Source organism: Xenopus laevis, chromosome 7L, assembly GCF_017654675.1.
Source record: "Xenopus laevis strain J_2021 chromosome 7L, Xenopus_laevis_v10.1, whole genome shotgun sequence".
Taxonomy (NCBI): Eukaryota; Metazoa; Chordata; class Amphibia; order Anura; family Pipidae; genus Xenopus; species Xenopus laevis.
The window spans coordinates 5,613,854-5,627,473 of record NC_054383.1 but is presented as its reverse complement, the minus strand read 5'-3'; the positions used below and the strand labels follow the sequence as shown (position 1 = coordinate 5,627,473).

Below are 13,620 nucleotides of genomic sequence, written 5' to 3'. Positions count from 1 at the left end.
TAATATAAAGAATCTATAAACAGCAAAAGATCCATTGTTTGTTTTCCAGCCATGATGAGGAGAATTGTCTCCTGCACAAAATATTCCTCTACCCATTGTGAAGGAGAAATAAATGAACATTGGGAGATGTACTGAATTATCTTGGAAGTAGAGAAAATAATGGATACAATTAATATAGTTGTGCTCACAAAATATTATTTATTTGTACATATGCATGTATTAGTGAGAGCTGCCATTTTTAGTTTTTGGTGCAGTAGACTACATGTACCTCACGGTAAAGTCAACATCCCCTAAATATTAAAGGAAAGGGGGTAATTAACTATCTTCAAGTCATGGTGCAAAAATAGTTACCCCGTTTTTGCTATCATTTTTGCACAATGTCCTACATGTAGAATTGTTGCAGGTCTCTGCACTCCACAAGAGACCATGAGTTCAGTGCTGCTTGTGGTTGGCAAGACTGCATTAAAGAGGAGCATGCGGGAGGAGGCAACCAGCCCACTTAAATGGAAATGATATGGATCCGTAGCTTTACAATATTTTTGGAATTGCCAATGCCATATCCACATGTGGAAAAATTAAATCTTTAGCCTTGACAGATCTCTGTCAAAACTGCCCACAAGGCAGGTGGCAAATGGTATGTCCATCTATGTCTTCATACTCACCTTACATTGACTGCAATGTTAAATATTTTTAAGGATTTCTGGTCACAGGTGTCAGGGTTAGTTGTTACTGATATTGTAAACGCTGCATCTTCCTTGGGAATAGGAATATTATATCTCAGGGTGGTCTGGAACACAGAAGAAGTTTCAGCAGTAAATATACTATACTGTACACAATATATTATATGCTAATTGAGACAACATTCATTACATTCATTAGACAGAATTAGTTTGGAAGAAGAGATTTAGAATTCTCACCTGAAGGTACAGACACCCTGACCCAATGACAGAAGCCAAATAATCCCCTGGGACTTCTTTCAGGGCAATATGTTGGAGAAGCAATCGGTTTGAATCCTCTACATGGAACTCTGAGATTGGAGTTTTGTCCAAGGAGAGTGAAACAGTTCTCCTGGCATCGTGGCTGAGTGTGAGAGACCCATAGAGAGCAAGAGCCTGAAGTGCCACAACTGTGTCCTACAGAAGCCAAAGAGAGAAAGTGATAAATATGTTAAAAGTAATTCAGGATAAAGTCTATGAACTTAAATGAGACAGAAATTTAAGGAAGAAAGTCTACCTGAGTTGAGGAGAAGCCACCACTAGGATTCTGTTGCTTTATGATCCAGGAGACAATCTGGGTAGCCATGGTCAGCTCTCCAGCCGATACATCAGGTTTGGACAAGAGAGCCAGTAACACATACGAAGTCATCTCTACTTCCGCTGAAGGGGCCCGTCTGTAAGGAAACCTTTCCACTTCAGAATCATCAGAAAGCTCTGGGCGATGCCAATGTATTGTGCCATCTAAACAATGAGAGGTAGTATACTGTAAATATTTTTCTTTTTTAATTTTAAAGGAGAATAAGCTAATGATCCTTTTAAAACTGGTATCTCAATCAAAAGCTGCGTAGATACAATAAATACAGCGATCTCTAGAGAAGTGAGTACTAACTCACATTATGTGCCAAAGTGTTGTAGCCAAGGCTTCTACCTAGGAGTGATTCCAAGTATGGGAGGTATTTGAAATTTAAAAGAATTTAAAGCCGAACTAAAATCTAAAATAGTATAATGCTAGAAATGCTGTATTTTGGATACTAAACATAAACATGAACTTACTGCACCAGAAGCCTAATTAAACAAATGATTTATGCTTTCAAAGTTGGCCACAGGGGGTCACCATCTTGTAACTTTGTTATACATCTTTGCAAGACCAAGACTGTGCACATGCTCAGTGTGGTCTGGGCTTCGGTTGGAAAGGTAAAGCTTAGGGATCGTCATAAATTATCAAAACAGCACAAGTCAAATAATATCTGCCATTGAAGCCAATACAGATTAATAATCAGAATATGCAGACTGCACTGGGTCTGCGGATATGAAGCTCTACATGGTCGCCGGTTGCTCTACAGGGAAACAAACAAAGCTGCTCGAGAAGTAAGGTGGGGGCTCCCGCCTGCCGTTTGAAAGTATGATTGTTTGCCTGCAGAGCAGTTAGAGAACGTCTAAAGTTTCCTATCCTCAGCAGTCAGAGCAAGTAAAATGTAGGAAGAATTTCACTGCATACAGTATTTCTTATAAAAAAAGTAGACGTTTTTTTGATAAAGTATATTGGATATAGCATTCTTTGTCATTAACGAAAGTAAAAATGGGATTTAATTTGTTTGCCTTTATATCCCCTTTAGGAACAGGCCAGTGTTTTGCAGGCAGGCTTTTTCCTCATACAGTATTCTTATGCACTTTAATCACATTCCCTGGATTGTGATTTCTAGTTTGTTATTCTTTCCTAAATTTTCAATCCCACTGTTAATTCAGTTGCTTTGCCAATAGCCTTTCCCAGTTCTTCCTTGACTAATTTATATATTGGTGCCAAAAACTGCCATGTTCAAGGTGTGACTTAACCAATAATTAATACACCAGCCGAATTATGTCAGCATCGATGTAATCAATCCCTTTAACGTATTACAATTGAAACATAAGACTGCTCCAGCCATGTCATGTTGTCTCAAACCCTTCTTTCACATTATCCCTATATTAACGCAGAGGTCTGACCTGAATCAATGGTAATTCAGTTGAAATTTTAGAAAGAAAGAGAAAAAGTACCCCGCTTAATCACTCAAATAACAGCGGTGACAGATTGGGCTAGCCTGTAGCCTTATTCAATTACCTTATCAATAAGGTTTAAATTATAAAGTGCAGTGCTATAATTGCATTTAATTCATTTAACGCCTTGAAAAAGCTGACATTGCGAAACGCGTGTCGGCTTTCCTGTGTCTACAGATCTTTTTAGTCTTTTAAATTTATTTTTTTTATTGGTCAACTATTGGAGGGGTGGTGGAAATTGCTCAGTTCATATCTGTATCTCTCTCTCTGCATATCTAATTTCCCAGGAGGCCGTGGATTTGTGTTTTTTTAGGATATCTTAGCCTTCAACAGCATTAGGGCCTAGCTAAAATTTGAGACCACAGCAGGCCTGGACTGGCAATCTGTGGGTTCTGGCAAATGCCTGAGGGGCTGCTATAAGTTCCCATAGAAAGTCAGTATTTAGTGGGCTGGTGGGGGCTGTTTGGGCCTCTGTGTACCTGAAATGCCAGGGCCTATTTTAATTCTCAGTCCGGACCTGGACCACAGTCCCGGTTGCTCTGCCTTCTCAGTCTTTGTGGTGTCCCAGGGATAGAAAATATTAGGCAGTAGATTTGGGACAACTCCACCTTCCTTTTCTTCTAGTTTCTCTCTTTCCTCATGAACTGAGCATTGATTATAATTTTTATGACAGTAATTGTGGTCACTCTAATTAATTTAATTACCTTTTACCATATTTCATTATTCAGCACTAATAAGCACTTTAAATTCAATGAATTAATTCATCAAGCTTAATTTGATGGGGGAATAGAAGCATTACATTTTCAAGTAATGTTGCTATTTAGAATATTTTAGTGGGTTATATCCCAGCTAAGGGTATTTGGTGGCTGATAATTTGTTCAAGCCTGGGCATAAGCATCAGGCTTTTGCCTTTTAATATTGAATCACTGAAGGGATTATATTGCACTGCACTTTATTAATTTATTAAGAATCAACTTTAGTAATTGTTTTTTAAATGAATTAAATGCAATTATAGCACTGCACTTTATAATTTAAACCTTATTTATAAGGTAATTGAATAAGGCTACAGGCTAGCCCAATCTGTGACTGCTGTTAATTGAGTGATTAAGCGGGGTACTTTTTCTCTTTCTTTCTAAAATAGCACCCATACTTCATTATTTGCTTGACTGTTTCTCTGGCACTCACCCTTCTTGATGGCCTGTTCATCCAATGACCGTATGAGCTGATGGCGGATGTCCATCTTTCCAGCAAGAGTGAAAGCGTAAGCCATTAAGGCCTTTGTGTAGATGCTGTTTCTGGCACTTAGTGCGCTCTCCAGGCAGAAGAGACCATTTCGGACAGCAGGGTGCTATGGGAAGAGTAGGACACCATAACCAACACAAGTATTCTCACTAAACCAATGGCTTTTGGACTATTTTCCTTCAAGACCCAATTTAGGGTCTAAAATTTGAAAAGGTTCATAAGAAGGCTGAAGATACATGACCATCTTGTTGTATCAATCCTAGTTCCAAGAATTTTTAGGGCAGTTAATTATTTTTATCCCTAATCTGACTTTTAAAATGGATATCCAGGTATATCTAGGAAATGAAATAGGCATTCTCACCAACTGGTCTTTTACAAACCCTGGCAGAGGCTTACTGTTATGATCCTAATATACAATTGGCAATGAGACAGGAAGAGGACACTGCTGTAATGATAAACACAATACATACTGTGACCGGAAGTGGATATTCCAGGAGAGAAATTGTTATGTAGGCAGCCAGTGTCACTTCATCATCCACGCCACCCTACAGATAACATGAGAAATAGATATATATATGGTCACCCCCTGTACAATAAGTTAGGTCAGTCTTTGGAATAAAAAGCAGAAACAGAAGGCAACCTAATCATTCATGCTTTAGAAACATCTGCCTCTGTCAGATTAATGGTCCTAAGAATATGGATCACAGTGAGAGATTCAATGTTTACTTTTCTTTTTCAAAATGTTATTAATATAACTTGCTTTTAAAAATATGTAAGGAATTATTGGCATTGTCCCACAATATTAGCCTGAATTCCCAGTGAGCTTTTGGAACTGTAAGAAGACCCTGGAAGATCGCCATGAATCCATACAGTGAGAACGTAGAGTGGTTGGCCAGTCCCCAGCAGAGGTCCAACGTCTTTCTGCTATTGTTCCAAGGAATGTGTTAAGTTTAAGAAGTAAGCAGAAGAGAGCTGGGCCCAAAAAAATAAGGCAAGGAAAACTTTATTTAAAGTCTCCAAATTAATGAGTTAATTACTGTAAAATAACTGGGGCCTAAATTATCCCTTTTTTATATTGAAACAATGGCAAGTATGCTCTGTCCCTGTTTTATACTTTTCTTATAAATCATTCATTTGAGCAGTTTGAACACCTGTCCCATCCTGGAAAAAGGCCCAGAATGGCAGTATTGAAACTTTTGCCAGTCAGTAAGATGTGTACTATTTTCCCCTTTGGCCTGGCCACGCACCTTCATGGCATTATTGAAAAGTTTGCCAACACTCTGGAAACAGCCGTTGGGCTTTTGTCTATTGGAGAGCCACAGAAGAGCATCTGAGATGAGATTCTCCTCAATATAAATGTGAGCGCGAGCTCGGGCAAAGGATTTCATTGTGAAAGCAGTCAGCCTGGAAAGAGAGGAATCTGATTAAATATTAGTTTTGCATGAATGTTTTCATAACCCTTGGGTTTCCATTTAATGTCTAACTTCATTGTGGCCTACAGTTCACTCTAGTGTGCATACCAGGTATTGCCCTCTTCATAACGTCCAAATGCACTGTAAGATCCATCAGTATGTTTGTACGAGAGCTGCTTCTGATAGCCTGGAAAGGATCATAGAAGGTATGGTTTTAGAAAGGAAGAGTTCAGTAATCAACAGGAATCAGGATCAGAAATGTTATCCCACTTGGACTTAAACTGGAGATGACAACAAAAGGTAGACAGGTCTCACCTGGGCTAAAAGTTAAACTCAACAGATTTCTGTTATTTCAAAACTCATTTATTATGTTTAAATGTAACAAGGGTTGGGAACTGAAATAGTTCCATCCTTTTTAGGGGGGAGGAGGAGTTTGTAGTTATGTAAAACCATGCACTAAAGAAATTATCAGAGATAGCACTGGGGAGGGTGTGGAATCTCTCTGGGTAGAGTTTTCTGTATGGCTAAAGGTTACAAAGAAAATTCATTAGTGTATGCTACAAACCACTCAGTATACACGAGAATGAAGCCCAGCTACTAGAATTTGTAATGAGCCTATATATAACCAAGGACGGACAGAGATGGTGGCACCACTAGATTAGGGAATCACAATATGGAAGAATTTCAGATAAGAGGAACATCTGTGAAGAGTTGGCAATAAATGATTGGGGTCACTGGAGGGAGGCCTAAAAAGTTTTGACTTTCCTTGTCCTTTAATTATTAGACAGATTATAAGGAGGCCTGGCCTTTGCCAGTTCTGATAGATATATTACCTCCCTCATGAGCAGATAAGCAGCAATTAAATGATGTTTTATTTGCAGACAGATCTACTATAATCCTATGGAATTGCAGGATGGTCTATAAAAATGATTTGCTGATTGTGCACAACAGAGAGAAACAGCCTGACATATAGGGTTGGAATCTATTGGTGTGTGGCCAGCTTTCCCAAAATGTGTCGAAAATTCTAATCTGGGCAAGAAGAAGAATAGAGCAGATAATGTCACTATTGTAAAGTTGAATACTACTCTTACCGATGCTCATGTAGCTGAGGGTTTTTGATTTCATTTCTGGAGTCAGCTGATTAGTTTTGTTCAGATATTCTGAGATGTAGATAATTGGGGTGAATCGAACCATATTCTGCTCTCCACAACCATATGGCATCTGAACGAGGTTCCCCAAGTTCTGCAGGGCCTTGCCTAAAATATCACCTGTAACAGTGGTACAAAGAGATCAGGGAAACTTCTGCTCAGTGAAAGGGATGTCCTCCATGTGACCTTGACATGCTCCATGCGATTTTGAGTGGAAGCACAGGGAATACAGAAAATGAAGCAGAGAGTTGGCTCTGGGAATACAGAGAGTAGCGCAGGTGGTTGATGGGAGTACAAAATACAAAGAATGGAGAATTTTCAATGAATGTATATACAGGTGCAAGGCATATTCAGAGACTCAAATAGCTTCTGAAAGCAGATCCTTAGGGAACACAGAGAGACACAGACTACTGGAAAATGTAGGCGGTATATCTCACCAATGACAGAGAAATAGGCCCTTGCTGATCCCTCTACAACCTTCTCTGGTAGTTTTAGAGGAATCTTCTCAGTTATTTCAGAGCCTAAAATAAAGAATACAAAAATACTTGCAGGTTATATGGCCAAGCCATGGAATGTCTCCTGGAACCTTGTCTAACAGGGAGCAGTTTAGCCAATTAACATCCTTTTGGTCAGTTACTATAAGGCATGGTAAAACTCAGTGTCTCTTAATATTCTGTGGACACCAATATTCCTAGATAATTACCAGTTCTTCCATTTTTGTTCTTTATGGGTTCTTTATTAAGATGGCACAGTATGAAAAAGTGCAAAACCCAGCTTGATTAAACATGTTTTTACCCACATCTGCAACATTTTGGGCTGACTTCATAAACTGTATGTGATGCAACTTGTGGCTGATTTGTCAACACAATAACATAACTTCTCAACGTGAGCATGCCAGAGTTTGCACCATCAATAAGGACAAAGTGTAATGAGTAGAGCTGTTTAGTGCAACAGTGACTTTAATGAACTAACTGTGATGATTACACATTGACACACACGTTTTATAGAGGTGAACTTACCTATCCCACAGATCATGGTGCTATGGGTCTCCTCTTTTTTCAATCCCTCTGGCTAAGAAAAACAGAGAGACATTTAAGTTGAATTTGTTCAATGCTCTATTGGGCATGGTTTGGGAAAGTTTGCACCACAGTGAACCTACCTCCACAATTATATGTTTGGTGATTGTATCCTTCCTACCCTGTATTGGGCTAACAATCTCATTCTCACACAGACCTTCTCCAGTTTGGGTCTCCGCACTCACTGTAAAGTTCACTTCTCCTGAAAGAAAGAATGCCGAACTATGAGGGAGAACATAGAAATCCAGGTTGGGGTGTCTTCTCCATAGACACTCACTCACTAAGTCCCCTTCTCCTAATTCAGGAATGCAAAAAGATCAGATAAGCCTCAGTTACATGCCATTTACCATCTTCTGCTTTGGTGACACCATCAAGAAAACCCCATTCCAGATTTTTTTACTCTAACATGATTCATGTATATTTTATTGCATTTCATTTGTTCTTCTAGAAAGTAACTGCTCAAGAGTAGGGTTGCACCTCTATCACATTGAAGACCTTTAAGAAGCAGTTGAACCTAAAATGATATATTTCATGTATATAGCATTTCATTTATTCTTCTAAAAAGTAATTGCTCAAGAATAGGGCTGCTCATCTCTAATCTTGAAGACCTTCAAGTAGTAGTTGGACCTGTGGTACTGCACATTCATCTCATAATAACTTTACATGGAATTTTTGTATCAACAATTAGTTGTGAACCATTGTTCAATATTGCTCTCATCCTACAAAAACTGCAAGAATATTATATTAGAAAAGTTTTACCCAGAGACTTAAGGGTCACTTCCCAAGACACTGTGACTTGTCCATTGGCTTTGATACAGTAACCATCTTCCTGTATCTTTGTGGGTTTAGCTAAGAACTGGTTTGAGTCTTCAAGTAAAATACCCACCTGAAAACAAGGAAAGGACTGGTAAAGGAGCATGTGACCAAAGGCTAATAGAGATTATATCAGTATGTAACTTTTTACCCTTATGGTCTGTGAGAGATAGTTAGAGACTGTAGCCTTGAGGGTAAATATTTCTCCTCTGATAGCAGAATACGGCAGGGTAAGGTGAAGGAAGAAAGGCTGGAAAGCTACCAGGGATACAGTTTCAGAAAGGCCAAATCCAACTTCCTGTGAGGTACAGAACATTCCGGTTTTCCAGGTAGTTAGGGTATCTGGGACAGTCACTGCCAGATCGGCTTTCCCATCAGCACTAAAAGAACGATGGAATATGAATATGGCATCAATATCATAATATCATAAATGGACACCATCTTTGTTTCATATTTTCACATGCATTTTAACCAAGGGGTCCAATTTGCCATTATGTAAATAAAGTTAAAGTTGCTTGTGTAAAAGTTGTAATTGTGTAAAACTGTCCTGGCCCACGCTAAGGGAATACTATGACTCTCTAATTGTTGTTGGACACAAGGGCTATGCACTATTGTTGGGCACAAGGGATATGCATTCTGATTGGTACTAAGTTCAGACTGTTGGCATGAAATGCACATAGCTTGTGCCCCATGTGGCTGCTGTACTACTGTGTTCTGCTCCTTTGTGTTGGCTGTGCCAACAAGGTGTATAGTGCCAGGTTCTGTACACAAGGGAAACCATTTTATTCACATAAAAAGGCTTTAAGTCATTTACAGATTCTCCAGTCACCTTCTAGAGGCACATAGAATTGCACCTAATGGTGGTACACACAAAAAGGTTGACAATGGAGCTTTGCCTTTTGCCCCAGTTTAGTAAATGTACCCTACTGTGTTTTTTTTGAGGTAGTAAGTCCTTAATTCAAAGAATTAAAGTGATACTGACACTAAACATTTTCTTTTCAAAATATTAATGTACATTAAAAGTTACCTATAAGTAATGTTGATCATTTTTTGCTGATCGTTCTGCTTTTGTAAGTAATTGTCACTTGAAGTTCCTAAACCTGACTGTTTTGCCAACCTGACTGTCCCTTCTTAAACTGTCAGAATTTCTAAAGCTAACGGACTTCTGCACAAATATGGCAGCCCCCTTATACAGGAACATGGGGATAAGAAAGGTAATGTAAAAGCATCAGGCAAATACTTTTATGGCAAAGTTATAAATAGCATTCAAAGACAATGTTATGATAGATAATAAAAAGGTTATTTTCTGATGTCAGTATCTCTTTAAAGATCTGTAAAGACACAGTGTTTTATTATTATTATTATTATTATTATTAACATGTATTTATATAGCGCCAACATATTGCGTAGCACTGTAAAGTAAATGTGATTATACAACTACATCACATGAATTACATACATAGAATATATGGAGTAACAAACATCACAATCAATACAGGTACAAAAAGGTGAGGAAGGCCCTATGCATAGGCATACAGTCTAAAGGGAAGAGAGTAATACACAAGGTGTGGGAGTGGGCAAGATCGAATTAAGTGGGTGAGAAATGTGGTATTGTATGTGGTGTTGCGTTTGGTAGTTAAGCAGAGGGAGGGGAGGCTTCTCGAAAGAAGTGCGTTTTCAGAGATTTCTTGAAAGCAGAAAGGTTGGGAGAAAGTCGGACAGACCGTGGGAGAGAGTTCCAGAGGAGGGGTGCAGCCCTTGTAAAGTCTTGAATGCGACATGTGAGGAGGTAATGAGAGAAGAGTTGAGTAGTAGGTCGGTAGAGGAGCGTAGTAGTCGAGTGGGTGAGTATATAGAGATGAGTTCAGAGATGTAGGGTGGGGCAGAGTTATGAAGTGCTTTGAAAGTCAGTGTCATTAATTTGAATTTGATTCTGAAAGGTAACGGAAGCCAGTGCAGGGATTGACAGAATGGCGAGGCAGAGGAGGAGCGGTTGCTGAGGTGTATGAGCCTCGCAGCAGTGTTCATTATGGACTGGAGAGGTGACAGTCTCTGGAGGGGGAGGCCAATTAAAAGAGAGTTACAGTAGTCTAGACGTGATATGATGAGAGAGTGAATAAGAATTTTGGCAGCGTCTTATTATTATATATTATTCTATAGTTATTAAATATCAACATGTCATGCATTGGATAACAGATATTGTTTATTAGTGGCATCGGTATCATTGGCAGAACTCACAATAAAAGGTGTCTAACACATAGTACATTTGCTGAGAATGAGTAGAAACCTGACTGCCCCATATCTTTTGTCCATGACCACTACTCCATTCAGTAAATGCACCAAAAACAAGGTAGACCCTATTTTGAGAAGAGGATGGAAGCACTGCCTCTAGTAAAACTATATATATATACTGTACTCAGACTGTTTCATTGACTTTGGTGACCCAGCAGTCTTTATCAGTCATTATTACTAACAACATATGTGAGGGGAGGGCAAACTGTCACTGATGCGTGTGCTTCTAATAGTAAAGGCATTACCAAATCTACTTACTCAGTTTCAACCATTTTCCAAAGCCAAGTCTCTGGGAAATATTTTCTTACAGTCTCAATAAATTCCAACTCCATATGGTGCCTTGGCATAGAACTGAAGCCAGGTACTGCTTCCATTCCTGCTGCAATTCCTGCTGCAGTAACTGTAATGGAAGAGGGTGAAATGAGGATAAAGGGACTGTTACACTATGTCTCAGGTTATTTAAAGGAGACTGACCATACTGTAGGAATAAATACACTAAAGCTCCCTCGACCTCCCTCAATTGTCTGGCATGGTGCCAACAGACTAGCGAATTGCTAATGTGGTGCCGCTATTCAAAAAACGATCGCATTGTCAGCCCCAAACTTACAGGCCTGTTAGTCTGACATTAGTGGTAGGAAAGCTTTTCGAGTGGGGTATTAAGGGATACGATACTTGAATTCATTGCTAGTAATACTATGAGTTTGTGCCTACATGGTTTTATGCGTAATAGATCTTGCCAGACTAATTTAATTTCTTTTTATGAGAAGGTGAGCGGAGACCTCAACTCTGGGATGGCAGTGGATGTAATCTACTTGTACCACACAGAAGTTTACTGGTTAAATTAAGGAATGTTTTCCTGGAACATAGTATTTGTACCTGGATAGAGAACTGGCTAAAAGATCGACTACAAAGAGTGGTGGTAAATGGAACATTTTCTAATTGGACCAGTGTTGTTAGTGGAGTACCGCAGGGCTCTGTACTAGGCCCCTTGCTTTTCAACTTGTTTATTAATGACCTGGAGGTGGCCATTGAAAGTACTGTTTCTATTTGTGCAGATGAGACTAAATTGTGCAGAACTATAGGTTCCATGCAGGATGCTGCCACTTTGCACAGTGATTTGTCTAAACTGGAAAACTGGGCAGAAAACTGGAAAATGAGGTTCAATGTTGATAAATGCAGGTTATGCACTTTGGCAAAAATACTATAAATGCAAGTTATACACTAAATGGCAGTGTGTTGGGAGTTTCCTTAAATGAGAAGGATCTAGGGGTCTTTGTAGATAACACGTTGTCTAATTCTGGGCAGTGTCATTCTGTGGCTACTAAAGCAAATAAAGTTCTTGTATAAAAAAGGGCATTAACTCAAGGGATGAAACATAATTGTGTCTCTTTATAGGTCCCTGGTGAGGCCTCATCTGGAGTATGGGGGCAGTTTTGGACTCCAGTCCTTAAGAGGGATATAAATGAGCTGGAGAGAGTGCAGAGACTAAGTGCAACTAAACTGGTTAGAGGGAGGGAAGAGTTAAATTATGAGGGGAGACTGACAAGGTTGGGGTTGTTTTCTCTGGAAAAAAGGCGCTTGTGAGGGGACATGATTAGACTTTACAAGTACATTAGAGGACATTATAGACAAATAGCAGGGGACCTTTTTACCCATAAAGAGAATCACGTACCAGAGGCCTCCCCTTCAGACTAGAGGAAAAGAAGTTTCATTTAAAGGAACAGAGTAGGGGGTTCATCACAGTGAGGACAGTGAGGTTGGGGAATGCACTGCCGGGTGATGATTCAGTTAATGACTATAAGAGGGACTTGGATGATTTCTTGGACAGATATAATATCCAAGGCTATTGTGTACTAACATCTACAATTAATATAGATGTTGGTATATACAGTCTGTGTAAGTGTATGCAGGGGTTGGTATGAGTGTGTGTATGTATGTGCTCTAGGTTTTATTTGGAGGGGTTGAAGGATGGTATTTTTTCAACGCGATTTAACTATGGAACAATGTCATTATGTAACTTAACCATAACTATAATCCCCCTCTGGGAATGGCCAAGATGGTGACAGCCTGCAGCTCCGAGCCACTATTAGTCATTCTGACAAAATACAGGCTTTTACCAGCACAAACTGTGCAGCATACAGCGACTGACACACAGACTAAATAATGGGGAAAAACAGCAATAAATCCAAACCAGATAACCACCTGGACCAGTACCTACAGGCCTCTCAGGGCCCAGACCACGCCACAAACGCTGGTCCGCCATCTCCCACTCCAGACTTAGATGCCGTTCGGAACCCAGGGGGAGAACCCTCCAACTCCGAAATCCTTGCAGCGATCAAGGAAACCCATGCTTCTATGTCCACACGGATGGAAACTATCAAGGTTGATCTTGACAGGACCTACAGAACTACAGGACCTCTCTATATGATGAGCTTTGGGAGGCGTACACTGCAACCCTGTTGGATACCCTAATTTCCACTAGAGACAAAATGGTATAATTTAGGACCATTCATAGACCCTATATCACCCCGTTAAGACTCAGAGTCATGGGAAGGAACCCTACAGCGAATTGTCCAAAGTGCCAAGCTCCAGACACAAATTTATTTCACATGCCGTGGAGATGCCCAGCAATACACAAGTACTTGTCCAATAAAATTAAATATATAACTAACCAAGTCCTACTTCCTGGCCACCTAACCCCAGAGTTCTGTCTACTGGGTCTAATGGATGAGCTAGCCCTCATATCAAAATCAGAAAACTATACTTTTCTGTGGGAAAATGAATAGCAATCAGAAAAGTCACTAGCGTTAGCCACTTCGCCCTTTAGTAAATCTGGCCCTATATGTTATTTGCCATTATATTGGTTTGTTCTTTATTTTTTTCTTTT

The 13,620-nt window shown here is 39.6% G+C and overlaps 1 protein-coding gene across 2 annotated transcripts in view; it reads right to left on the bottom strand.

Moving 5' to 3' along the window:
* Window positions 1–13,620, bottom strand: part of LOC108696033 (alpha-2-macroglobulin) — a 69,811-nt gene that overhangs the window by 3,066 nt on the left and 53,125 nt on the right. For both annotated transcript variants that reach the window (XM_041570163.1, XM_018225013.2), the window contains exons 18-31: window positions 10,992–11,133; window positions 8,593–8,821; window positions 8,388–8,514; window positions 7,712–7,830; window positions 7,572–7,623; window positions 6,990–7,073; window positions 6,496–6,672; window positions 5,513–5,591; window positions 5,240–5,396; window positions 4,463–4,537; window positions 3,936–4,098; window positions 1,234–1,457; window positions 918–1,133; window positions 663–787 (exon numbers count right to left, since the gene is read on the bottom strand). In XM_041570163.1, coding sequence (XP_041426097.1) covers window positions 663–787; window positions 918–1,133; window positions 1,234–1,457; window positions 3,936–4,098; window positions 4,463–4,537; window positions 5,240–5,396; window positions 5,513–5,591; window positions 6,496–6,672; window positions 6,990–7,073; window positions 7,572–7,623; window positions 7,712–7,830; window positions 8,388–8,514; window positions 8,593–8,821; window positions 10,992–11,133 — 1,969 coding nt within the window. The remainder of the gene's footprint in view (window positions 1–662; window positions 788–917; window positions 1,134–1,233; window positions 1,458–3,935; window positions 4,099–4,462; window positions 4,538–5,239; window positions 5,397–5,512; window positions 5,592–6,495; window positions 6,673–6,989; window positions 7,074–7,571; window positions 7,624–7,711; window positions 7,831–8,387; window positions 8,515–8,592; window positions 8,822–10,991; window positions 11,134–13,620) is intronic.